Raw genomic sequence first — 27,501 nt, forward strand, 5'->3', positions numbered from 1 at the left:
ATTGGCTACTTATGTGTCAGTAATACTATCAGACCGTTTGATTGGACAGTCTGAGACTCGCGGTACCTCCTCCGGTTTTCCCCGGTGTCTCCCATCCCCCATGTCTGACTTCATTCCGACACAAACCTTGCCGGCAGCCTGAACTTCAATCATCCACTCACACAGCTTGATATTATTATGTTATAACTAATACTAAAAATAACATACATCTGTGCATAGGCTACACGTAAAAACACAAGATATAGCCTATCTGGGATATCAAAGGAGAATGCAGGAAGGCTACTGCGATAAGTAGCTCACACACAGTGTTGAATAGCTGCCAGCTTGCTTAAAACGCAGAGAAGCAGAAATAAGATGCAATGATCTATCATATACATTTCTATGTTAAAGGGTATTTTCTTACCTGAAGGGTGGGAATTTAGGCTGGAGAGCTGTTCTTGTACAGTACGGAGAGACTTACGTTATAGCGCCATCGTGTGGCCAGATCACAAGAACAAAAGCGGGAGGAGCAAGCGGGCAGCCCGCGCTCGCGTCACTGGTTAATAACCGCATAATAACTAGTGAGCTCAGGACTGCGAAACTGACATTAGAAGTTGGGTCAATCTATAAATATACCAGACATGAACATTTCAGTCATTTAACACCCAGTCACCACTAAAGCCTTCTTACAAGTGACACCACCAGTGCTCGAAAAAGGAAGCGAAACTTTTTTCCCACACAAGTGAAATGTAGGCTTTAGCCTACCAAATACCTAGTAAAACAAATATTGCGGTCAAGTTTCATTCATAAAATAATAATAATAATAATAACAATAATAACAATAACAATAATAAATACATTTGTGTACTATCACAACCTTTCATGTAGACGCCATGCAACTCTTACGACACAATATATTTATTAATGCAAAAATTGCAGTCAACCTTGGAAATCCACTATTTTATTGTTGATAGGCTATTGGATGAAATTGTAGGCTATATCAACATTCAAATCCACACCGCACCACCATTCATAAGGCCTAGCTAATATGGGTCGCACAACAATGAGATAGACATGTACAACTTCACAAATATGTTAAAGGATAAGTTCACTATTTTGGACTTTGGGGCCTATATCTCGGTCTGTTATAGGCCTACATGAACCTGAGACAGACTATCATTTCCCTGTTGATGTAAAAACAGACCGAGGTCTCAATGGATGTTCCCCTGGATTAATAAAGGGTAAATAAATAAATTAGCTAATTAATTAATAAATCAGCAAGTCTTTAGGGTGTCCATTGTATTATTAGCAACTGCAGCACATTCATTCGCACTCAGGATCCTAGTCAATCTCAGGGTTGGGAACACAGGGCCAGAGGAAGGAGAGGGCTGGGCTCAGATCTTCTATTAGACATATATATATATATATATATGACACTGATGTTGGACAAGAGGGCCTTACAATGGAAACATGTTTTGTGGAGTGACGAATCACACTTCTCTATCTGGCAGTCTGATGGACGAGTCCAGGAGAACGTTACCTGCCTGACTGCGTTGTGCCAACTGTAAAGTTTGGTGGAGGAGGGATAATGGTCTGGGGTTGGCCTATAGGCCCCTTAGTTCCAGTGAAGGGAAATGTTAAAGGAGTAGTAAAGGGAAAATACATGTTTAGCCCTGTTTTAAGGTTACTTATGATCATATACAATAGTTCAGATCAAAACGTTGACAAAACTAGCACTTTTGAGAAAGTCTGATAATTGCTCTACCACCGTTTTGGTCATAAAACAAGTTAATATCTCGATTTCAAAGACAAGAAGCTCACCGAGGGGGTAATTGGTGTCCGTTGGTGTTCTGACATCAAATTTGCTGCAAAGTATGAATCCTGTAGGGTTTTATTGATCATTTTATGAAATCCATTGACTTGTATTGAAGCGACCGTTGTAGATGTGTAGATCAATCCGCAGAGGGGATTCAGAAAGCGAAACTACTTACGGTAGCTATTGTTATTGTTTATGTTTCTAGGCTACCTAGTTTGTGGAAGGTTACACACATATGTGCTGCGACTAAATAGTTATATGCTAAATATTTAAAAAAGCCTTTCCAGATGAACTAGAATCTTACTTTATGAAGAATTATATGTCAGAACGCCAAATAACACCTCGGTGAGTTTCTTGTTTTTGAAATAAAGAGTGTTTTGAAACATGTTTTTTGAATGATTTTTCATGGTGCCCACCCACATCCATTGTATGACCAAAACGGTGGTAGAGCAATTATCAGACTTTCTGAAAAGTGCTAGTTTTGTGAACGTTTTGATCTGAACCATTGTATATGATCATAAGTAACCTTAAAACAGGGCTAAACATGCATTTTCCCTTTACTACTCCTTTAATTTTGGACAATTATAGGCTTCCAACTTTGTGGGAACAATTTGGGGAAGGTCCTTTTCTGTTCCAGCACGACTGCCCTAGGGCACAAAGCAAGGTCCATAAAGGCACGGTTGGGTGAGATTGGTGTCGAAGAACTTGACTGGTCTGCGCAGAGCCCTGACTTCAACCCCATTTAACACATTTGGGATGAACTAGAACAGAGATTGCGAGCTAGGCCCTCTCATCCAACATCAGGGTCTAACCTCACAAATGCTCTTCTGGATGGATGGGCAAAAATTCCCACAGACACACTCCAAAATCTTGTAGAAAGCCTTCCCAGAAGAGTGGAAGCTGTTATAGCTGCAAAGGGGAAGGGGGGGCAACTCCATATGTATTCCTATGAATTAAGAATGGGATGTCATAAAAGCTCCTGTAGGTGTAATGTGTAGATGTCCCAATACCTGTGTGTGTATATATAAACCTTTATTTCATTCTCAAAATAAGTTTATAAGATTACAAATCAATAAACAAAGTAAAATATCATGGTGAGAGATTTGATTGGTATTACAGTATCTATCTGATAATTTAGGCCTTCTGACGATTTAGAGCCAGGGGATGATAGCTAGGTGCCTAGTTGACATATTTTAAGTACTGTTAAAAAAAAAAATATATATATATATATATATATATAAATAAATAACATTAAAAAAACACTGAACTGGCAGCAAAAATGGCCAAACACTTACTGTCAAATTACAATTCTTATTAAATCAATTTACAGATTATAACCTTTTTCAGTCATTTACTGTATTTTTATGGTATTTGTACTTATATATGTGAAATAGCTTTTTATTTTTTACAGTGTAGGCATTCCTATCTGTGGAAGAGAATGATGACAGACTAACAGGCTCCACTCTCAGGGACATCTTATCTACAAGCTAAACAGCTCCGGGCCAGGCGTCCTTGGTACGATCACCAGATTTGTGACTGCCAGGCTGAGAGAGGTCAGGATGACACAAGTGGTGTGGGTGATTTACGATCACCCAACTGGGGGGGGGGGGCAGAAGTGTACTTAAGGAGATAGGAATATATCATCTTTTGTGTGAGTGTATTGTGTGTGTGAGCTGGTTGCATGCGTCCAGAGCAGAGCTGTAACTTCACTTGTTGCTTCATATGCAATAAACATTGATTCTAAAAAGGAACACTGCACCCATGCTGGACCTTCATTGATCAAGAAGCCTTCATATTGTGATTGGTTGAAGCCGAGTCATTTTTATTGTAGGTACAAACACAACGCAGAGTCAACAAACAGTTTTCATCAAAATCAAAAAGCCAACAATAGTATCCACAAAATATAAACAATACACATTAACTAAAAGTGAATAAATAGTATGATATCAGCTTATATAAAACAATAATTTAAGCAATAATGAACTTAACACAGTACAGTAGGAAAGACTAAAATATAAGCAAGCTCGGATAAAATCAGTGGAAACAGTTACAGACAGAAACAGTAGTGCTTTAAATCTGTGTTTTGAACAGTCCATAGGATGAAAGAGAACTTGAGTGAAAGCTTTAGTGATTGCTGAAGCTTATTCCAGGAGGTTGGGCCGTTAAAATAGAACGCAGACTTTCCACATTCAGACTGTGCTCTGGGAACCTTAAGCATAGGTAAGACAGGTCAGTGGGTCGGACAGGGACCAGAAACCAGCACCAATCTGATATAGGATGGAAGCTTTCCAGCAACAGTGTTAAAAATGAACAGGCACCAATGTTTTTAACGTCTCTCTGTCAGAGAGGGCCAACCAACCTTGGCATAAAGGATACAGTGGTGGGTACCATAACTATCGGCAGTAATAAAGGAGTGGAGAGGAAGGAGAGAGAGGGTGTGATGGAGTCAGGGGGAGAGCTGGGAGAGGAAGGAGAGAGGGTGTGATGGAGTCAGGGGGAGAGCTGGGAGAGGAAGGAGAGAGAGGGTGTGATGGAGTCAGGGGGAGAGCTGGGAGAGGAAGGAGAGAGAGGGTGTGATGGAGTCAGGGAGAGAGCTGGGAGAGGAAGGAGAGGGCTGGGCTCAGATCTTCTATTAGCTCCTCAGGTAGAGATGACACTGCGGAGGTTATTCCCTGAGTCACCTCCAGTATCCTGAAAGTAAGAGTTACACAACACAGCCAGGGCCTTACTCATGCTGAAAACCATGTGACAGAATAATTGTATGTGTCTTTTAATGTTTGTCCTTCTGTGAGTACCTCTTTTTAATGTTTGAGGACTGCGGATGGAAACTAGCTTCTAGCTAAATCGGGAATGTTTACACAGTCATGTACTTGTATGTGTTCATTAATATGCACTGTCCTCACTAAATAAACCAATAAAATAATAACTTGTTGTCACAGTTTCACACAATTCTAAACCCTTGCTATTTATGATAAACTGCCCAGTCATTCCCACATGCTCCATCCCTGAGCAAACTTGTTTTAGTATGTTTACTTTCCAAATTGAATTAATATTAAATTGGGTTGCTACTTTAACCAAGCCACTTTTTTTTATCAATCAACAGTGGAACACTAAGAACTAAACTCTGTATCTAAGTGATCTTACCAGCTGATGTAGTGTGCTGACAACTGTGGTTCCTGTCTGGAGTCCTCATCCGTTGCCAGTGACAACTTCATCTGTTTGAAGTTTGCCTCAATGTCTTTCTTCAGGGCAGACAAGGACTGGATGTCTTTAAAATAACTAATAACTTGCTGCAATACAGGAAAGAGAGAGGAAATCAGTTTGGAGTAACTAGCAGGAGAATACACTAGTCCTTAATAGATAGAAGAGAGAAGAGAAGAGGAGAGGAGTGAAAAGGAGGGGAGATAAAAGAGAAGGACATTGCATGTCGTACATAGAGGACTGACAGTTGGTGAGCGATGTACTTGTGGCTCCCCAGGTGCTTGACATCCTCCTCCAGCTGCTGGCTGAGCACCAGGAGCTGGTTCAGTCTGGAGATGTGGGAGAGGTAGTCTGCAACAGAGGGCATCTTGGCTACGGTCTGATGGACATTCACCAGGGTATGTCGCAGTTATGCACAATGTCTTCCAGTATACCATGTTCCAGGCTAACCTGATGCGCGCCGGATGACACGACATGAGCTCACGAGATCAGGATGGTCTCACTAGGTTAGTTCCACGCTACTAACAGAATTATTGGCCTAAACCCACATACGTAAATAATGAGATGGTAGTTTAATAATAATCCAGCAGCTGGTAGTTTCTCTATGTAGCTCCATCTACCTCTACTTGGTGTCTCACCATCCATGGGGGGCCTCTCCAGCATGTCCACAGGGCTGCCCTGGATCAGGAACACCTCCACACGGGGGAACAGGCCCGAAAGCCCCACCATGTCAAGGTAGTCCTAGAAGCAGCGGGCACATTCCTGATTATTACTGATATAGAATTCCATAGTCAATATCATGTCATGAACTGGCCATGGGTCTAAGGCCGGTACCTCTAGCTGTGGCGGCGGCTTGGGCAGGTGTTCCAGGCACTGCAGCATCTGGTCGATGATCTCACTTCCTGCCAGAGACAACATCAGACGGCCCGCCAGACAGGAAGCAGAGAGAGGACTGAGACACCTGCCACTAGCAATCGCTCAGCTGTCAGGCTCAAAAACCACAGTGACGATGGAGAGAGATGAGATGAGGAAAAGGAGAGATGGAGTAGTCATAAAAGGATGAGTAGTCATAAAAGGATGAGTTGAGGAGACTCACCCTGAGACTGGAAGGTGTCTGACTCCTCTGGGCTGCTGTCTCGCCTCAGCTGCTCCTGGAACTACACGAAAGAAGTGAAAGAGAAAACTGCGTTTCCAACATCTGTTAAAAAGCAGACTATTAGACATTATGCATTTCTGGCATGTGAAGATTCAAGTGAAAATACCAACATGCACACTCTCACAATGTTGTGGTCCTGAGAGTAAATCCCCTTAAAAGTTTCCGAAACGTTGGCAGATTAAAAGCAGAGACAAAGTGTGTGCGGGACATTTTTCATGTGAAGATTCAGTGCCAGGTGTGGCTGTGGGCTGGGAAGGTCTCACCTGGTGTACCTGTGCGCGGATGAGGAGGTCCAGCTGTCCACACAGACAAAGCATCTCCAACCCCACCTGCTCAGGGCTCAGATGGACAGGCACCAGGGGCCTCCTTACCTGCACCTCAACTAACCACAAGTGAACCAGTACAGCAAGGTCAGGACTGTCTATACCCCCTTACCCACTAACCAACACAACCCCACCCATCCAACACTAGTGGGTGAGGAGGGGTAGTGGACTATACTGGGATGCAGACAGGATCGACGCAGCAGATGTTGCCAAATTGTCATTTGCAAGAAATGATGTCACTCTGGTCTTCACGCCTTTTAATAGACATTTCATCAGTATCATCTTTGTCGCGAATGCATCGTGAATGAAGCACCATATACGAGAACGTAGCTTACCTTTGAATTTCTCATGATAAGCGCATGGATGGCAGATCGGTTCGGAGATGCTGACTGCTGCCATGTCTGGATTGCTATCCGGTTATCTACTATGAACATCATCTAAAATTAAAAGCAGAGATGGGTAAATGTAGGCTATATGAAGCATCCACCTCGGAGGCGAATAATTATCAGTTACATCCAATCGGAATTCTTTTTGTCCAACACAAAGGGGGTACATTCAAGATAGCTCGCACTCTAAGCGAATGCTTTTAGCTAGCTCACTACAGTACGTATACACTGGAATCCAGTAACTGAACGCCCAATAAGAAGCAAAACAAAAAGTCGCCCATTAGCTGGTAATCAGTAGCCTACCTTTTAAACGTAGCTCAACCATAGCCAGTCTTTGGTGTGACAGCCATCACGCGACACGCCCATGTTCCTTCAGCGTTGCGGTCCTGCAGAACCCCGGTATTCTGTATGACGTCACGGATATCAGCACTTCACCGTCGGTGCGCTCATGCGACCTCAAACTCAAGACATGTTTCCACTGGTTTATTAAATAGTAACCAAAGACAGACAGATCTTACATTCTTCATTCAGAACTCAAAAGCAGTCATGTTAAAATACAGCCACTTTATAAAGTTTGTCACAGTTTTACAGTACTCAAAATGACTGGTTGAATAGAAGTTTAGGGCTTGACATCGTTATCAGGAAAAAATACATTTAAATAGTGTAAGAAAGAATACTTCCCCAAAACCACAATAATATTGATATCACACCTTATATAAAAAAGAATGTGAATAATACAGTCTCTAGAAAAAAGTCTAACTCTACTCAGTTGTGGTGGTTCTTTTCATGTAGAAATATACAATAAATGTACATCTTTTGGTAAACAACCATATGTGAAATTGGTGAAACCTTTTTTAACAAGTGCATCTGGAGGGAAAAAAATAACATCAGTCTTCATTAATTCTCCTCTGACACTAAATACCAGTTTCTCTCTGGGGATACCCCTCCATACCCACAGTTGCAAGTCACACATGTTTTTATATCAAGAATAAAAATTATATTTATGCATAATTCACTTCATTTTCTGAATGAAAAACTAACTGTACATCGTTCAAAACCCATTGGCAGAAGCAGAGAGGAGATATGTTGCATTGTGACATCCTGTAACCACAGTTCAGTTTATCGACTTCTGGAATGGAACCTTTTCCCGGTTCCTGGAAAGGAACGTTTCCAGCTGGGTTCCAACCAGAGACCGTCGGTTGCTACTGGCGACCTCCAGGGGGCAGGTTGAGGTTGGCCATGAGCTCATGAAGGGTTCCAACCAGAGACCGTCGGTTGCTACTGGCGACCTCCAGGGGGCAGGTTGAGGTTGGCCATGAGCTCATGAAGGGTTCCAACCAGAGACCGTCGGTTGCTACTGGCGACCTCCAGGGGGCAGGTTGAGGTTGGCCATGAGCTCATGAACAGAGGCGAATATCGTGCACTCACCTGAGAAAGACAAAAACAAGTCCAATGTCAATGCCAACAATGTCACATCCCAGCAACTAAATCATTATCAGGTGCTTGCCCTTATTACGATGGCTTTATATCCTAATACAGTTAATCCCTATTTCTTGATTTAGGATTCTCCCTGTGCTCTGTGTTTTGTTGCCGGTGCGTGTCTCACCCTGCCGGGCGGGGTGCAGCTCGTTGAACCTCTTGAGGATGTTGGAGACCATGAGGGCAGCAGCTCCCGAGGAGCTGTGCTGGCGCGGGATGTCGGCCTGCTGGGTGAGGCCGGTGGCCATGTCGTACACGATGGGCACGATGATGCTGACCTGGTCCTGGGGCACGGGTAGCCTCTGAGTTAACTGGAGCTGGGGGGGGGGGGGGGAGGGGGTACAGGGTTAGGATGATAATACACACACAGGAAGGAGCTGAGCAAAAGCAAGCTAAAGCTGCGCTTACGAAGAAGAGCATCTTGGACTTGAGCACCACGGCGATGGTTCCGGGAGGGGCGATGGGCGGCGCGCTGGGGGGGATGGTCAGACAGAACTGGACGTTCCACTTCAGCTGGGCTGCCTGGTCCGGGAACTGGAGCGATGGGGGGGGGGGTAGGGGGGAGATGGAGCAGGTATGAGACCACATATATACACACGCGCGCACACACACACACACACTTCCTCTCAGACTACAGCGTGTCTCTTTCGCTGGACTCACCAGCTCCAGCTTCATGATGCGGACGCAGTCCCTGAGGATGTTGGTGGGAGCCCCCAGCAGCTTGGTAAAGGCATTCAGGGTGTTGTACTTGAAAGGAGGGCCCGCCACCTAGAGGACAGGAGGTACATGTGTGTTACTGAGTGTGCTTGTGTAAGTCTGTTCCCGTGTGTGTGTGTGTGTTTCTGTAGGCGTGCATGCAGGGGTTAAAACTAACTTTTTGGCTTATCAGCCAACTGGCTGGTAAATTCAAAAAATTACCAGCCTATTTTTTAAACAGCCATTCGCTAGTAAATAGAGTTAATTTGAACCCCTGTGTGCACAGTGAATGAGTGTGTGTCTCTCTTACCCTGGTCTCGAAGAACTTCTCCAGCACCTGCAGCTCATCCTGGGACCACGGCCCTGCGTTCTCAGGCGTGACCTTGAGCTGCAGGGTCTGGTAGGTCTTGGGGTTCAGGGCCACGCGACACTTCAGGACCTCCGTCTTGAACATGATCACTCCCGGCTCGTTAGAGTTCACGATGGACAGCTGAGCAAGAGAGGGACGAGGGCGAGGGGGACGATGGAGGGAGAGAGAGAGAGAGAGACTGTTCATCACCACCGACAGAGAGCAGGCGTGCAGGCGACAGACGAGGAGGACGAGACGGCATCTCTCCGTAAAATGGAAGGAGGGAGATGGAGAGAGAGATGGACTGGTGGGAGAAAGATGAACTGGAAGGAAATAAATAAACTGGAGATGGAGTGGAGTGATGGGAGGGAGAGAGGGGGAGCGGAAGACAGATCTACTGCCTGGGTCTGTGACATCACAAGACAGAAGGAGAGATGGAGGGATAGAGAGAGGATGGAGGAGAGGAGTGGAGAGAGGTGGGGATGATGTAATAGTGTACAGGCTAAAAACAAAAAGGGTGCTATATGCCTTTGTAACAATAGAAGACCCCACTGAAAAAAGGTTCCATAAAACCCCTTTCAGGCCTGTACGGTTCTACACAGAACCCATTCCAGGTCAGAAAGAACAGTTTAGGTTCCAAATTGCACATTACGGAGCTGAAATGCTTTGGGTTCTTCTATTGTTACAAAGGGGTTCTGTATTAGCACCCTTTTGTTTTTAGTGTGTAGTGGAGAGAGAGAGGGATGGAGCGATGCAGTAGCGGAGTGTAGTGGAGAGAGAGAGAGAGAGAGAGAGAGAGAGAGTGAGAGAGTGAGAGAGAGAGAGAGAGAAAGGAAGAGAGAAAACGAGATGCAGTAGGACTGTAGTGGAGAAAGATGGAGTAGAGTGTAGTGGGGAGAGGGAGAGAGAGAGAGGGAGAGAGATATGGGGTAGAGAAGTGTAGTGGAGAGAGAGTGGGGGATAATAGAGGAGTGTCAGTAGAGAGGGATGATAGAGGAGTGTCAGTAGAGAGGGATGATAGAGGAGTGTCAGTAGAGAGGGATGATAGAGGAGTGTCAGTAGAGAGGGATGATAGAGGAGTGTCAGTAGAGAGGGATGATAGAGGAGTGCCGGGCTCTCACGTTGGGCTCCATCTGAATGATCCTCTGCAGGTGGCGTCTCATGATGACCGAGCCCAGGAAGCGCTCCAGCGGCGAGCAGAGGTAACTTCCTGCCAGGCCGGGCACCAGGCAGGGCGTGGGCGAGGGCAGCAGCAGCACATGCAAAGCATTGTGGGTAAGAATGGTGGGGATGGAGGCCGCCCAGGACCGCTGAGGCAGCTTACGAGGAGGAGGCATGCTGCTAGGCATGACCTGAGAACCTGCACACACACACGCGCACACACACGCACACACACACACACACGCACACACACACACACACGCACATGATTACAGCGCTGCCACAGAATTAGAGCAGAGCATACGCACACTAGATCGTGTCTTCTTTAAACAGGTCGTCTCTGTGCGAGCGCTTACTGGTGCCGGCGCGCGGCGAATGCGACGCGTCGGGGATGGGGGAGTGGAGGGAGGGGTTCCCGGGGGACATGCCGGGGATGCGGGCCCCGGGAGACGGGCCTGAGACCTGGGGAGAGCCCGGCCACTGCCCCCTCTGGCTGGGAGACACCATGGCGTATGGGGAGCTGGGATCCAGAGCACCTGAGGGGGACAGACAAGACAGGGAGGACATTAAGAGAGACACACATTTTGATATCGTGATGTCGTGTTGACAATGGACGAGAAATTCTTGAACACAAACAATAGATGCACAAGCTTTGGGAATCTCAATGATGTAAGTTTCAGACAGGAAGTCTCAGTCTATGGATACAGGAAACAGCGTCCCCTCCATATGTGGCGACTGCCGAATACACAAACACACACGCACACATACACTCCAGCCATAGATAGCATCAACATAACAGTCGATAACGGCGCACAATATACAAATAAACCCAGATTCTCTCTCGCTCACACACCACTGAGAGCCCACCTCAGTCTAACACAGCCCTGAGTGCAGCCTGGCTCACGGACCGGGGGCCCAAACAGAAGGTCATCTGCTCCAGACCCATCATCAGGTCTACTCTAACGAGTCACAAACCATCCAGAGGCTCAGCCCAGTCTTACAGGCCTGCTGCTGCTACAGACCACCGCCTACTGCCCCGCCTGGGCCCCGGGGCCTCCCAGCCCCAAGCCTGAGACCCGGCTCCCCTGACCCACCAGCCCTCACCTCCACCCTGCCCCCCCCCCCCCCAGGCCGACTGTGGGGTAGGTGGTGCGGGGAGCCACTTACCATGCGGGCTGGCAAAGCTGGTGTGGCCCATAGCTATGCCCAGGGACGAGGGGGACGGGGCGGGCCCAAAGGGAGAGGGCGCCCTCAGCGCTCCGCTAGGGGAGCCAGAGGTATGGAGGGTCCCTATACACACACGCACAGACACACACGCACGCACGCACAAAAGGGCTCGTCAGACTCAAGATATGGGTCGACAAGATATACTCTCTCTCTCTCTCACACACACACACACACACACACACACAAGCTGAAGCCGGGCAGCGCAGGGCTCAGGGCTGAGAGAGATGGATGTGGGGGTGGCGGGCTGAGAGCATGCCGTCTCCCTATTGGGCTACATAGAGCATGTGTATAAGCAACATGGGCACGCACACACACGCATCCTTACTCCCAAAACACACACACGCACGCGCACACACACACACACACATCCTTACTCCCAACACGCACGCACGCACACACACACACCTCTGGTGCGAGCAGATGCAAGTGTGGGAGTGGAGAGTCTTTCCTCTGCTGTGAAGAAATGCCAAGCTGCAATGGCACAAACTAGGCACAGGGCACTGCTCTCTCTCTCTCTCTCTCTCACTCACTCACTCACACACTCACACACTCACACACTCACACACTCACTCACTCACACACTCACACACTCACACACTCACACACACACACTCTCACACACACACACACACACACACACACACACACACACACACACACACACACACACACACACACACACATACTGTATTGGGGGAGGGGTCTTACCTGGAGACTGGGTGGGCATCATGGATGGCGACGGCGCCACATTGGCGTGGAAGGGTGTCGGCGGGGAAGTGAGGGGCGGGTAGACTCCTCCCGCGCCGCCCCTCATTGGCTGCTGCGGCTGGACCTGCATGTTAATGGGGTTGTCCATCACGTCCACGCCCACCGGCGACGGCGGGTTGTCGTCCTCGTTGACCGAGCGGCGGCGAGCGTCCTGGTTGCTGTCCACGAACATGTTCAGGAACGTCTGGAGAGGAGACGAGACCAGAGGACCGGTAGGTACGGAGGACAGCCAGGAGAGGAAGGGGAGGGGTTAAAGGTCAACAGAACGCCGGCTACCGACGCCGCTCCGGGGAGGGTCACAGCACGGGACGGACGACCCGGGGGAAATGGACGCGATCCGACAAACACGCCACCGTACCTGTATGTAACTGTTTTAGTACATCTTAACATTTTTACTATTTTTATATTGAGTTTATCCATTTAGTTACTGTTTTTATATACCTTCCTGTGTGTCTGTCCTTCTGCTGTTGCTGTTGTTGTTTATGCATCGTTCGCTCGTCGTCACTGTAAATGAGGGCAACCTCAGTGCCTCTCGAGCATAAATAAAGGTTTGAAATGAAATGAAAACCTCTGTTTGCCAGCGCTTATCCTTCCCCCTCCCCCCCCTCACCTTGAGCCCGGGGGCAGGGTAGAATCCCTCCACGATCTTGGTGTTGTCGAACAGGCTGTAGGCGCCGTCCCGGATGGCCACCACGCCCCGACTGCGGCAGTAGATGTCGATGCAGTACATGTTGCGGAAGGCCAGCCGGATGTGCGTGGGGGACTGGGGCAGGATGGAGAAGCACTGGTAGGCCGTGTTGGTGCGCTGGGTGAGGCCCAGCATGGGCACCGTGGGCAGCTTGTTGATGGCGTTCAGGGGAGCCTGGGTGTCTGACAGCACCTGGGTGGATGAGGGGGGAGGGGCAGAGTCATGGGTGTGTGTGTGTGTGTGTGGTTATATGTCTGTGTATTTATTGTGTGTGTGTGTGTGTGTGTGTGTGTGTGTGTGTGTGTGTGTGATAAATGTGTGTGTGGTTATATGTCAGTGTATTTATTGTGTGTGTGTGTGTGTGTGTGTGTGTGTGTGTGTGCGCGTGATAAATGTGTGTGTGTGTGTGTGTGCGCGATAAATGTGTGTGTCTGTGTGTGTGTGTGTGTGTGGTTATATGTCTGTGTGTATTTAGTGTGTGTGTGTGTGTGATAAATGTGTGTGTGGTACCTGCAGTAGCTGCACCACGTTGGGCGTCTTGTTGAACATCTCCTGGAGCTGGTGCAGGATGATGTTGTGACAGTTGCTGCAGCCCGAGTTTGGTCCCACGGTACCTAGGGACAGATGGAACCTCTGGCTGCTTGAGTTCCACTGAATGGTCACCTGACACACACACGAGAGAAAGAGAGAGAGGTAGGGAGAGGGAGAGAGAGAGAGAGAGAGAGAGAGGTAGAGAGAGGGAGAGAGGTAGGGAGAGGGAGAGAGAGAGTGAGAGAGAGAGAGAGAGAGAGAGAGAAAGAGGTAGGGAGAGGGAGAGAGAGAGAGAGAGAGAGAGAGAGAGAGAGGAGGGAAAAAGAGAGAGTATGAGATCAAGCAGTCCTCCTGGCTGTCCCTCAGGATGATGATCACACAAGTAGGGGTAGAGACATATACTGCAACTGCCTCCAGCTGTGGGAAGGAGGAGCCCTGTGAAACCATGATGATTTTGCAAGTTCACTTTCAATTTCTCTCTGCAGGTCTGTCTGGAATTCTTGAAGGATTTCTCTCCGAGTATGTTTGGATGGTTCTAGATCGGAGCGGGGCCAGACTGAGCAGCTCACATTCACTTTCTCTCTGCAGCTCAGTCTGGACTTCCCTCCTATCTCAAACGATTATTCGGTGTGTGTGTGTGTGTGTGTGGGTGTGGGTGTGTGTGTGGGTGTGTGTGTGTGTGTGTGTGTGTGTGTGTGTGTGTGTGTGTGTGTGTACTCACCGAACTGCCCTTGGTGCTCCCATAGCAGAGCACCAGCTTGCGGTAGTTGTATAGCCGGACCTCCGAGAACAGACTCAGGTACGAGGGCATCTCTGGAGAAAGGGAGGAGGAGTGGGAGGAGGGGGAGAAAGGAGAGAGGATGGAGGAGTGGGAGGAGGGGGAGAAAGGAGAGAGGATGGAGGAGTGGGAGGAGGGGGAGAAAGGAGGGAGGATGGAGGAGTGGGGGGAGGGGGAGAAAGGAGAGAGGATGGAGGAGTGGGAGGAGGGGGAGAAAGGAGAGAGGATGGAGGAGTGGGAGGAGGGGGAGAAAGGAGAGAGGATGGAGGAGTGGGAGGAGGGGGAGAAAGGAGAGAGGATGGAGGAGTGGGAGGAGGTGGAGTAAGGAGAGAGGATGGAGGAGTGGGAGGAGGTGGAGAAAGGAGAGAGGATGGAGGAGTGTTTGGAGAAAATACAGTTACTATCAGACACAGGACAGAGGGAGGGAAATGTATCGAATTAAAAATACATGTTATCAAAACATCACATTCATGTTGCATCACTGCATCAATGGGGGAAATTAAGAGCAATCGGCGTACGTACACACACGCACGCACGCGCACACACACCTGGTAGCGAGCGTGAGAACTGGAGGACACACTGGTAGAGCTGGCTGATGGAGCTCCAGTCGTTGAGGAACATCTCCACCACCTTCCTCCCGCCCACCGGCTCAGACAGAGGGTTCTCATAGGTCAGGTACACGTGACGCGTCGAGGCTGGGGGTCGGGACACATTCAGGGAGAGATGGTCGGCTCGACACTCAAAAAGAGTGCCGCTGTTGAGGGGGCAGCGTGTGTGTGTGTGTGTACCAAATGGCCCCCGTTATCTACCTTGCTCCTTGCTGTGTGTGCTGTTGAGAGGGCAGTTGGCCAGGACCAGCTCGGCCACCCAGGTGCGGTTGTTCCTGCCCTGCAGACGGAAGGTGCAGTCCAGCAGAGAGCGCTCCACCGCCCGCCGCGTCTCCTCCCCCACGCCCTTACTGGGCGGGATCCTGGCAGACAGGCAGGCCAACACCAGGAATCATCAATAGCTCTCGAGGGGTGTGTGTGTGATGTGTGTGTGTGTGTGTGTGGTGTGTGTGTGTGTGTGTTTGTGGTGTGCGTGCATGTGTTTGTTTGTGTGTGGGTTGCGTGTGTGTGTGTTTGTGTGTGTGGTGTGTGTGCGTGTTTGTTTGTGTGTGGGTTGCGTGTGTGTGTGTGTGTGTGTGTGCGTGCGTGCGTTTGTTTGTGTGGGTTGCGTGTGTGTGTGTGTTTGTGTGTGTGGTGTGTGTGCGTGTGTGTGGTGTGTGTGCGTGTGTGTGGTGTGTGTGCGTGTGTGTGTGTTTGTTTGTGTGTGGGTTGCGTGTGTGTGTGTGTGTGTGTGTGTGCGTGCGTGTGGCAGGCGTGTCTTACTTGAGGATGCGGATGGCGTGGCTACAGCCGTCTCCCTCCACTTGAACCCCCTGGTGAGGGATCTCCATGTTGGACAGCTACGGAGACACAGAGCAAGCAAAGACACACACATCAGAACGGACACACTCACACACAACTATCTCCGATGTCCATGTGGGACAGACACAGAGCTAGGGTTTCTGTTAACCGGTAATTAACCTTTTATTTTTTATGGGAAAATCAGGTCCGACATTTCAGTTGAAGACATCTCTCAGGTCATAATCCATCCATCCATCCATCCATCCATCCATCCATCCATGGATGGACATCTCTCAGGTCATAATGTCCAGTGAAAATAATTAAATAAAACAATTGTAATTGTACTGAAATGGGCTAAAATTTAATTTACACATATGAGCAGCTGGTCTCCGTGCATTTGAGCGGGTATTGCGCAATACGGCCCCACTGTTGCACAACACCGAACAGGAGTGGAGGAGAGATGGGAGACGTCTCTTCTGATCATTTATAGTGAAAATTCTTCATAGACGAATATCTGTATCCTATTGCTAGTTAGAAACGGGGTTGGAAAGATAAAAGGTGAGAGGTAACGTTTACGATATATAGCCAAAATAAATCAATAATGTTAGTTTTGACCGGGTGCAGCCATCTTACTTTGCGACGGGTCAACGCACATTTTGCAAGTCGACATAACATAGTCCGAATAAGTAAGCTATGATTTGACAGGCAGCTCTAAATGCCCTCCTCAATGAGACATGGTTATAAAAACAATGTTTTATTGATGAAAAGGGTAAAACTGGAAAGAGAAAATAAACTCAAACATTATTGTCGTTAATCCCAAGCAAACTAACAGATTTGCATAATGTGGAGTCGTGCAATGATCGATGCAGTCTGTTCAAATAGGCATCAAAGGATAAGTAGGCCTACTTAAAATTACCAATTACATCCTCAATTCAGATCCATCCCATAAACACCTTGAAGTAGTCTACTGGAGTATTCAAAGTAGCAAAATGACTAAATTAAGTGAAAGGGTGCCCCCAGTGGCGCATGTGTAGCCCCGGACATCTATAGTACATACACATCATGGAAGCCTAACATATAGGACACATCTAATAGTATCGGATGAGAAATAGACATGAAATGGCATATATAGGTTACACAAACGCTAATCACCACCACAAACACCTATAATATATTATAATATAATGACCAGAATTTCTCTCATTTGTCCGGGACACTGAAATGTTCCTGGACACACGGACAGGCACCGAACAAAATCCCTGCAGAGCACACACACATCAGAACACACACACGAGAACACACACACATCAGAACACACACACGAGAACACACACGGGAACACACACGAGACCACACGAGACCACACACGAGAACACACACGAGAACACACACGAGAACACACACGAGACCACACACGAGAACACACACGAGAACACACACGAGAACACACACGAGAACACACACGAGAACACACACGAGAACACACACGAGATGTGTGAGAGGGCGGGCGGGCGGATGGATGGAGGTACCTCTACGCGGAGGCCTATGAAGGGCATGTTGGTGTCACACATGGCCACCAGGTGGGCCAGCTCTTTGTTGAAGGCACACATCTCCCCCGAGCGCTTGGGCTTCTTATGCTCCAGAGCCCCCTGGTCTCCAGACAGCTGGGAGGGGGCAGAGACAGAGAGAGACACACAGACAAGAAAAAAATGTTTTCTAATAGGTCACTACAGCCAATGCGCTTAGGATGATTGTATATTTGCTGTTGTATTTTGATAATGTGACTATTTATATATTGTGATAATGTGATTTACATACTATGTTGATAATGATTGATTTTTCTAGTGTATTTGTATGGTGACTTTTGATTTAGCCTACTTGTGTATTTGTATAGAGTTACTGATTCTGGTGTGTTAAAGTAGTAGGCTATGGATTAATTTTACTCACTCCTCCCTCTTGTCATCTAGCCTATGAGTAACAGGCTCCAATCAAGTGAGAAGTATATATGAGCGGTCAAATCCATGTGTTGTATTCACTCTGATGAAGACACTCAGTTGAAATGTTAATGTATAATAGTGTGCACCATTAAAGGAGTAGTAAAGGGAAAATGCATGTTTAGCCCTGTTTTAAGGTTACTTATGATCATATACAATGGTTCAGATCAAAACGTTGACAAAGCTAGCATTTTCGAGAAAGTTGATAATTGCTCTACCACCATTTTGGTCATACAATGGATGTGGATGGGCACCTTGAAAAATCATTCAAAAACATGTTAAACTCTCGATTTCAAAGACAAGAAGCTAAAATGATTGATCCGTGAGCTCCGGTCTACTCTCCTTCTGGACATCTTTATACATCTTTAGGGATGTATGCATGCATGCGGTATCTTTTTCTGTGTGTGTGTGTGTGTGTGTGTGCTACTGTACCTCCCCCCCTCTCTTAATGTGTACGGTACCTTTCTCTTGGCTCCAGGCCGAGGCCCTCTCCCTGCGGTGGTGTCCAGGACCAGCTGTTCCAGGTTAGGCTTGAAGGCCTGCAGCAGCTGGGCCACTGGTGGTCCCTCCTCCCCCTCCAGCTGACTGACTGACAGGAAGGAGTACTGGTACCTCAGCTCTGTGGGACAGCCTGGCACCTCCAACATCTCCACAACCTGGGCAGGGAGGAGGGGGGGTGAGGGGAGGAGAGGGAGGAGCAGAGGGGGAGAAAGGGAGGAAGATAAGGAGAGAGGTAGAAGGAGAGAAGAGTGGGAGGGATGAGAGGAGGGAGGAATAGCAGAAAGAAGAGGTGAGTGTAGCAGTCTGTTGAGGATGATAACGTTTTAGCGCATCAGAAAAGGAAGCGGGGGTTGGGGGGGGGGGGGGGGCTCACAATGTAGTACTGCGGTAGGCGTGTCAGCTTGATGAAGAGTCTGTGTTTTGATAGGCTGCCGGCAGGGTGGGAGGCGGAGTTGGAGAGGTGCAGGATGTCGGAGCACACAGTGGGGAGGTGCTTGACGGACTGACGACAGCGCTGCTCACCCAACCAGAACCTGGAGAGACAGAGAGAGAGAGGTAGAGAGAGTGGAGAGAGAGAGAGAGAGAGAGGAGAGAGAGAGAGGTAGGGAGAGAGGTAGGGAGAGTGGAGAGAGAGCGAGGTAAGGTGGGATAGAGAGAGAAAGAGAGAGAGAGAGAGAATTATTACCCTGCTCACACTGGCCTCAGACGGTGTTCAGTCGTGTTCAGAACTATGTGCCACCCCATGCTGGCGACCACTGCTCTAGTCTAAGTCTACCTCCACGGCACCACTGAGGCACACCACGGTTGAAATAAGAACAGGAAGTTGATTTACTTCAGCTGCTGCAGCCAGGATATGATGCGTTTCATGTCATCATTGATGGTCTTCTCAATGTCATCCAGCATGGACTGATCTAAAGTGGGACAGAGGAGGTGATAATCAATGAGTGCAAACGATCAGTGTGCTACCAGACCCGATCAAACGATCAGTGTGCTACCAGACCCGATCAAATGATCGGCTTGTTTTCAGGGTTCCTCGAGTGCATTCTGAACTTGGTAGAGCTGCTTTTTTCCATGATGCTCCTTATACCTGGAATACTTTGCAATAGACTTGTGGTACAACAGCTTGAGGTACTTCCTTCAATCGCAGAGTTTAAATCCATGGTTCTTGACATTTGTACTTCAACCTGTAACTGTTTTTTATTATTATTATTATCATTATTGTTGTTGTTGTTGTGTATTGTATTTGTTATTATTTGTGTGAACTCGTCAACACTGTAAATGAGGGAAACCTCAGTGCTTAACGAGTATAAATAAAGGTTTTTAAATGAAAATGAAAGTGTGTGTGTGTGTTTCCCCAGCTTACCTATGCCATATAGCATGGGCTGGAACATGCCGGAATGTAGGTCCACGAAGATGTGCAGACACTCGGAGCGTCCGCAGGGCTCCAGGATGGGAATGACCAGCGTGGGCAGGGCTGTCTCGATGAACGCTGCAACACAGAGAGAGATGTAGACGTTTTCTCCTGCTCGTCTCTTACTAGACTCACGAGTCAGTCTCTAAACGCTCTGATCAACTCAAGACTGTGGACATTCATCCACTAATCCAGATGTTGTCGATTAAAGCGGGTGGAACAATTTGAGAGTATAAAAAAAAAAAAACTGCATTGCAGGACCAATCCAAAGTCTTTAAGGTGTAGGTTTGTCCAGGTTTGAACCAATCCAAAGCAGTAGGCTTGTTAGCGGACGTTCTTGACGCCGTTCAAGTGACCATCTTGAATATAGAAATCTTGAATATAGAAATCTCCAGACAATTACCGGCATACCGGACAACTCCCGACCATCGGGTATCGGGAGACTAATCTCTTACAGAGGGAGCATGACGAGCCTATTTCAGCACTGAAAGTAGGGATGTGCGCAGTGACTATTTTCACTGCTGACAAGACAGTGGTTTTAAACCGACTATATGACTAATCTAACTCAAATTTTATTGTATTTTTTTAATATGTACCTGTGTGTCTTCAAAAAAGTTTATCCATCTAACCAACCACTCAGCGGCAGCCCATTTGTACTTGTTGCGCAGGGCAGGCTACTCAAGTAACTTGCTCTTCATCTTGTTTGCCAATTTAAACGGGAGGAGACTGTGACAGTTGCTCACTAACAGCACAGTCATTACCCCTTTGTTGGAATGTATAAACTATTTAACAATTTAATGGTCTGCCTCAGAGTTTTTTCCAACTCGGCAATTAGGCTGTGAAAGAAGAAAAGGTAGTCATGGATGTCCAGCCATCGGTTGTGACCACGACATACTCTGCTTGCCTTCTCCATCTTCTCTGTAATTTGTTTATTTGTTTATTGGCAAGGATCCCCATTAGCTAATTAATGCTAATACCTAATTTAACATATGCTAACTCGCAGGGGTGCCTTTGTTTGCCACTAAAGTGTGCTCACATTAAAGGAGTAGTAAAGGGAAAATGCATGTTTAGCCCTGTTTTAAGGTTACTTATGATCATATACAATGGTTCAGATCAAAACGTTGACAAAGCTAGCATTTTCGAGAAAGTTGATAACTGCTCTACCACCGTTTTGGTCATACAATGGATGTGGATGGGCATCTTGAAAAATCATTCAAAAACATGTTAAATTCTCGATTTCAAAGACAAGCTAACCGAGGGTGTTATTGGTGTCCGTTGGTGTTCTGACATCAAATTCGCCGCAAAGTATGAATCCTATAGGGTTTTATTGATCATTTTATGAAATCCATTGACTTGTATTGAAGCGACCGTTGTAGATGTGTAGATCAATCCGCAGAGGGGATTCAGGAAGCGGAACTACTTACGGTAGCTATTGTTATTGTTTATGTTGCTAGGCTACCTAGTTTGCAGATGTTTACACACGTATGTGCTGCGACTAAATAGTTATATACTAAATATTTAAAAAAGCCTTTCCAGATGAACTAGAATCTTACTTTATGGCGAATTATGTCAGAACGCCAACTAACACCTAGGTGAGTTTCTTGTCTTTGAAATCGAGAGTTTATATTTATATTTATGAAATTGAGGGGTACTTACAGCTGTCGCCAGGGTTACTGCTCCTCAGGATGGCTTTCAGCTCCTGCAACTTCTGGTGGGAGCGGGCGTGGACGCTGTCAATCAACAGCTTCTCCACCGATAAGTGGTCGATCTGCAAGGGGGGGGGTGGGGGGGGGGGGTCGGAACCACAGAGAGGAAATGAGGTCATAGTCAAAGACAGATTACACAGTGTAACTGAAATAGTGCTTCGCTGGCACAACCATCTGGTGAATTTATGGCGTGAGTACTTAAAATTACATTTCACCTTCATGGCTCTCTCCATTAGCTTGGAGTCACAGGCGGGAAGAGGAGGCTCATGAGATATCTGTAGGGGCTTGGAGCCGTCTGATTCGTCAATCTTGATGGTGACTTTGTGGACCGACGCGGTGCCAGTCTTCCTACCTAAGATCTGTTGACTAGATGGAGAGAGAGACACACAAACAAACAAGACAGTGTTAGCGTCTATGCGATGGAAAGAGATAGAGACTGGTTTCATTTGTGTGTGTGTCCCTTACTTCCAGACTGCCAGTGTGAGGCTCTTGGCTGGCAGGTACCTCTCCACCTGCACCAGGTCCCCCCAACGTTCCCTGACCAGCATCAGGGTCTGGGAGTGCAGCACCTCCAGCTGCAGGGACAGGCAGAAGGAGTCTGGACAGGACAGCGTTAAAGAATAACCAGAGGGACCCTCTCGAGAGGATGAGAGCAGGTATTACACACGCACGCACCTCTATACCCCAAACACACTCCCAGGACTCAAGATGGTCGCGTCCCATTCAGGGCTGTGCTGCATCAAGACCAATGCAGTGGCTCTGATTAGCATGTTGCCACACTCTCCTGCATAGCTGATGAAGGCATCTGATGTTAGCATGAATGCTAATAAGCTGCTGCTGTTCATGTTGTCGTCCCCTGTGCGTGGGGGCTAAGTAGCCGCTGAGAGAGAATGGGTAAGCAAGCCCTCAGGTGTTCTGGGTGATAGAACTCGCCTAGGCATACGGTTATCTACAGAATGTGATAGTTATAACATCCCCCCTCTGACTGCCCTACGCCCACCCCACCACCGTTGAGACACGTGCACATGACCATTGAATCAAGGTTATTATAGTTAATGAAAACTAACTAATTAAAAAACGAAAACTAGGTGTGAAAAAAACATTTTAGTTAACTGAAAAAAAACTAGGCTTAACAAAAAAACAATAACTAACTAAAACTGTATTGTGCGTTTACAAAACTAACTAAAATAAACTAAAATTATATAGAAAATGTCTTTAGTTTTAGTCTTTTTCATTTCAGACATAAGCCTAGTATTTTGGGTGTAAATGAAATCTAACCTTTTTTTATTTTTTGCTGTGTCCCTGTGCAGAAGTAACCTGACGTGCGTGTGCCAGAGGGAAACAATGTATTGGGCCTCATTCACCAATATCTTCTTAAGTTCTGTTCTTAAATTTCTTCCTAAGAACGTTTCTAAGGAAAGCTCCCGTCTGATTCACGACATGTTCGTAAACCGTTGGAAGAGTTCGCAAATGCCTTCTCTTCTCAAGTTCAAAGCTTGTGTCCGCTCACATGAATTAGCATAGGTAAACTCCCCGCCAGCCCCATATAAGGATATGCAACTACAGGGTCGTGCGCAGATGTCACTTCTCTGAATGAATACCGGTCATTCACGAATGAATACCGGTAATTTGCGCTCTCGACTCACCAGCTTTTCGATAGCATAATGGTTTAGGTGGGGTTGTGTCAGGTGCGTTAGCAAGACTACATGTCGAATACAGCGGGGCAATCAAAATCTGATTTTAATTCAGCCAAGTAGGCATCCTACTACGAGGAATTTGCCTTGGTGCATAATCATAGCGAGGCAGAACTGTGCAAAATGTCAACGTGATAGAATACAATATACAATAGCCTACAGTCTACAAAAATGTAGGGTATATAGCCTACACAGCTGTCAACGCTAGCAGTTGACAAAAGAGGTACGTATCTGATCTTATCTACATAGGCTACTGTAGAAATGGTCCTTATTGTGTCATTTGTAAATTGAGTATTGGAGTTTATCTGTAATGACCATAACCTTTGAGCCGGCAGCAACATTTCAGTGTGACTGGACATTAGGCTGCATGTGACAAATAAAGGAATCGTGAATGCTTAATCTTGAGGAGAGATATGCAGGCTACTGGAGGGGGGCCGGCGTGCCCACCGTTGTCCGAGTTCGACCAGCGCGTTGGTGCCATAATAGGGACAACAGCACTGTTGGGTGTGCGCGCCGCTGGCGATATGGATACATACACCAGGGACACAGACTACCACCCTCTCCGCAGCAGACTCTCCGTCTAGCGCACTAACACACATCCAACTGTAGAATTGAGGTGACCGCAATCACCAATTGATGAAATGGTCATGGATTTGTTGGTATTATATATACAGTACAGCAAAATCTCACGGTGCTTTTGCAGAACGGTCAAAGAATTAAAACAAAACACAACACTCAAAACCAAAATCACAAATTTTTAACGCACAATCTAAATATTTTATCGACATCTTCAAGACTGATCAACACGAATAACAAGCACTTCGGAGCAAAATGATTTAAACGATGACATATCAGATATTCTGACGCACACGTTTACAATGGAAAGAAATATGGTTATGATTAGGACACGTTTTTGGGAATTATGCAAATATAATTGTATTTCAATCATATATCATCCAACTGTAGAATTGAGGTGACCGCAATCACCAATTTTGCATAGTCTACATTTCCGTACTCAAATGGCCTACTTGCGACTGCTATTCAGTGTTCGTATATTCTGTTCTTAGCTGAGAACAAATCCCAGATGAGAAACCATTGGTGAATGCCAGAATTTTCTTAGAAACAGCGTAAGTACAGTTTAAGAAGAAATGCTTCTTAAGAACTTCTTTACTTCGTTGGTGAATGAGGCCCAATGTGAGCTTGTGAGATCAGGATAGTCTCACGAGGCTAGCGCAGAAAGAAAAAAAAAAACTAATTTAAAACTAATTTAAAAGACAACAACTTCAAACTAAGCATTTTTAAGAAATGTAAACTTAAGTAAACTAGCAAACTAGCCCAGTCTGCACACAGCAGCATAACACACACTTACACACAAGCGTGCTAGCCGACGTCCGAGAGGCGCACACATTAAGCGCTGTGCAAACCCTCTGTGAAAGGATACGCAAACAGTTGTACATGTCCTGCAGAGGCTTCTCATCTGCAAACAGGCGCGACTGCACCAGCTCATGGATGAAATTCACCTGCATGCTGTGAACCAGCGCTCGCCCATCTGTCAGAGAGAGAGAGAAAGAGAGAGAGAGAGAAAGAGAGAGAGTGTGTGTGTGGGGAGGGGGGTGGTGAGAGAAATATGAACATTGAAAAGAATGGTGAAAAAAGTAAGGATGAAATTAAACAGGAAAAGAGAAATGGGATGAAATCTGAGAGGGATTAAGGGCGTGTCTCACCTCCTGTCTCCTTGTCCTCCACCAGCACCTCCAGTTTCAGTAGCCTCCAGGGGATGTCGGGGTCATCTCCCATCACTGTTAGAGTGGCCTCAAACTCCCCCTCCACGCGGAACTTGACACGCCCGTTAGCTGTTACAGGCACACATACACATTCATTCATTCATACACACAGACACAGTAGATTGGTCCTCTCTCCTCATAACCATAGTCATGCATCTCTGTTGGGTTGCTACTTTTGCGCTTTGCCTTTAGCACTAGATTATGCTCTTGGTCACTTGTTTAGAAAGGCGACACACTTGTGAGTTGTGGTGAGTAGTAGTACACTGACTTCCTATGTTAAGTGCAATTATTTTAAGTCGCTTTGGATTGCGTCTGCTAACTGACTAATGTAATGTGACCATTATGGCCCACTGCACTGAGGGAGATCAACGGAAATGTGTTCCGCAGTGTGCGTGCGTGTGAGAGATACGTACCCACAGTAAGGTTGGCTAGCTGCGGCGGCAGGTCTGTGGTGACCAGGCGGTGTCGCAGGATCTGATTGAGCTGGTTCAGGGTGGTCTGCTTCTCCACTTTAGTGATGGGGTCTGGAGGGATTATCTTATCCTGGTGAGAGAATGGGGGGGGGGGGAGAGAGAGAGAGAGAGAGGTTACTCAAAAAAGGAATGTCTTTTTTTGTCTATATTTATAATGTCTATTTCTGCTTTAGCTACTGAACGGAGCATCAACCACAGCTACTGCAGCTTCAGAGTAATGTGGACAGAGAGGTAAAAGCGGCCATCTTACCCGTATGCATGTGGGCAGACGAGGGTAAGACCCAGTGGTCAGCACATCAATGGCGAAGGGGATGGCGAAGCTAGGCAGGCGGGCATGCACCAGGGCGTCTCTGGCCAGCGAGGCCAGCCTATCAGCTGTGTCCACGAACAGAAAGGCCTGCTGGTCCAGGAAGCTGGAGATCATCTGTTACCATGGAAAAAAGAGTTACGGGTCAACATCTCTCTTGCCTATTGTTTTTAGTTTTATCTTAAGGAGAGTACCCTAAAGCGTAAATACAACTAAAATCATCTGATCAATGACTTGGATGTCCACAGCTTTGCCTGTTTAACCCGTAGGCTCAATAAGTTATGTTTTGTTATAGATATGGGAAGTCAAGGTTAGGTTAGACTTTAATCAACCTTTGAATTGAATGCATTTCTTAAATTGGGATTTTATGTGAGGGACTGATGTTGAGACTGGACAACATACCGCACACTTCTCCACTTTCCCTGCATTACTCGCCCACTTCACGAGAGCGAGGAGACGTACAAACAGCTGCCTGGTGCGACTGGCAAACTGGACAATCTCGATTTTCCTGTCAGACATGAGATACAACAAAACATTAAAATGGCAATTCCACAAGAGGTAAGAGAGGGAACGTTTTAAACAACACACTTTCACTAAACAGTCAAGGGAAGACTCACCTTTCCATGTCAGTTTTTCTAGGAAGACTGAAAGACAGACATACAAAAGTGTCAAACACGTGACAAATCAAATTGTCTTTTGAAGCATTGAAGCATGATACACAATATCAGGCCATAGAATGATCTCTAGTCCATATAGACTGCGTTCACTAGTATGGGGCTAATGCTATACCTAGCATAGCTAACGTTGCACTCAATGAAAGTTGAGGTTAGCAAGCTGGCTAGTTTGTATAGTAACAACTCCAAAAGTATTGTTCAATGCAAAGCATTTAGTCAAACCTTTAAGAACATATCATCAGATTGGTTTTCTAGCGACCGTGTTTACCAGCTAAAATGATCACACAACACCAGTAAAGTTGCTAGCTAGCCCACTCATTTAGCACTGCAGACTTACAGTTCAGCCAGCAGGGTGATTTCGTGGTAGGTCCTCTGCAGGAGAAACTCGATGAGAAGGCTAAGTCGGACCCCCTGAGTCGCCGGAGCACCGGGAGGAGGCGGCTGGGGAGCCGAGGTGGGACCTCCGACCGGGACCAGCTGCCCATCAGATCCAATCTGCACCGGAGCCATTTTAAAATGACAATACGAGCCTCGGCGATTGACGCCGACACACGAAAAATGATCTGGTCACAATGGGAACAATCCGGCACGTATCCTACAACACTTCTTACGTCCTACTAATTTTGGAGGTATTTGGCTTCTACGCCTCTCATAAAAGTCGCTTAATGTCCACAATTTTATAGCGTATTCTAGAGAAAATTCAACGCTGTTCACCCGCCATCTCTGAAGCAGTGTGACGCTACCTAGGAAGCTCACTTCCGGTAAGTTTCTTCTTCGCTGAGTTCATTCACCACAGAAGTGAGAGCACCCTCTACATCTCAGAGAACAGAAAGTATCTCACACATATCCATTGTATGATGTGTATGGTCAATAAGCATAGCCTAATATCCCTGCCTACGACTTCATGTTACTATAACAACAACAACGGCAACAACAACAATATACTACTACTACTACTACTACTACTAATAATAATAATAATAATAATAATAATAATAAAATAATAATAATAATAATAATAATAATTACAG

General features: G+C 46.7%; 2 protein-coding genes across 3 annotated transcripts in view; one reads left to right on the forward strand and one right to left on the reverse strand.

Moving 5' to 3' along the window:
• LOC311320209 (histone H3.2) overlaps positions 1-27,501 on the forward strand; it is a gene marked incomplete at its 3' end in the record, with an annotated part of 298,720 nt that overhangs the window by 224,374 nt on the left and 46,845 nt on the right. The window lies entirely within an intron of this gene.
• Positions 7,513-27,071, reverse strand: med14 (mediator complex subunit 14). Of its 2 annotated transcripts, XM_084452235.1 has the most exons (30): positions 26,808-27,071; positions 26,414-26,440; positions 26,199-26,304; positions 25,740-25,913; positions 25,430-25,559; positions 24,957-25,085; positions 24,674-24,781; positions 22,004-22,136; positions 21,754-21,904; positions 21,489-21,600; positions 19,785-19,910; positions 19,254-19,332; positions 18,795-18,954; positions 18,382-18,576; positions 17,456-17,590; positions 15,909-15,985; positions 15,348-15,508; positions 15,087-15,233; positions 14,482-14,573; positions 13,740-13,892; positions 13,152-13,421; positions 12,482-12,725; positions 11,714-11,836; positions 10,903-11,082; positions 10,507-10,745; positions 9,347-9,526; positions 9,001-9,108; positions 8,749-8,874; positions 8,468-8,657; positions 7,513-8,289 (listed from the first exon to the last, which is right to left on the reverse strand). In XM_084452235.1, exons 1-30 carry the CDS (start codon positions 26,978-26,980, stop codon positions 8,216-8,218), a joined length of 4,302 nt encoding a protein of 1,433 aa, XP_084308361.1. In that variant the 5' UTR covers positions 26,981-27,071; the 3' UTR covers positions 7,513-8,215. The 2 variants fall into 2 exon arrangements, with proteins under 2 accessions (XP_084308361.1, XP_084308362.1); XM_084452236.1 differs by lacking the exon at positions 11,714-11,836.

This window comes from Borostomias antarcticus, assembly GCF_949987555.1.
Source record: "Borostomias antarcticus genome assembly, chromosome: 17".
Taxonomy (NCBI): Eukaryota; Metazoa; Chordata; class Actinopteri; order Stomiiformes; family Stomiidae; genus Borostomias; species Borostomias antarcticus.

Bases quoted from the DNA above. Each gene is read 5' to 3' on its own strand.
- med14 (XM_084452235.1), bottom strand. From the start codon at position 26,980: ATGGCTCCGGTGCAGATTGGATCTGATGGGCAGCTGGTCCCGGTCGGA. The intron at 11,837-12,481 runs GTAAGACCCCTC...GTGTGTGTATAG, and splicing joins GATGCCCACCCAGTCTCCAG to GGACCCTCCATACCTCTGGC. The intron at 11,083-11,713 runs GTAAGTGGCTCC...TGTCCCCCTCAG, and splicing joins CAGCTTTGCCAGCCCGCATG to GTGCTCTGGATCCCAGCTCC.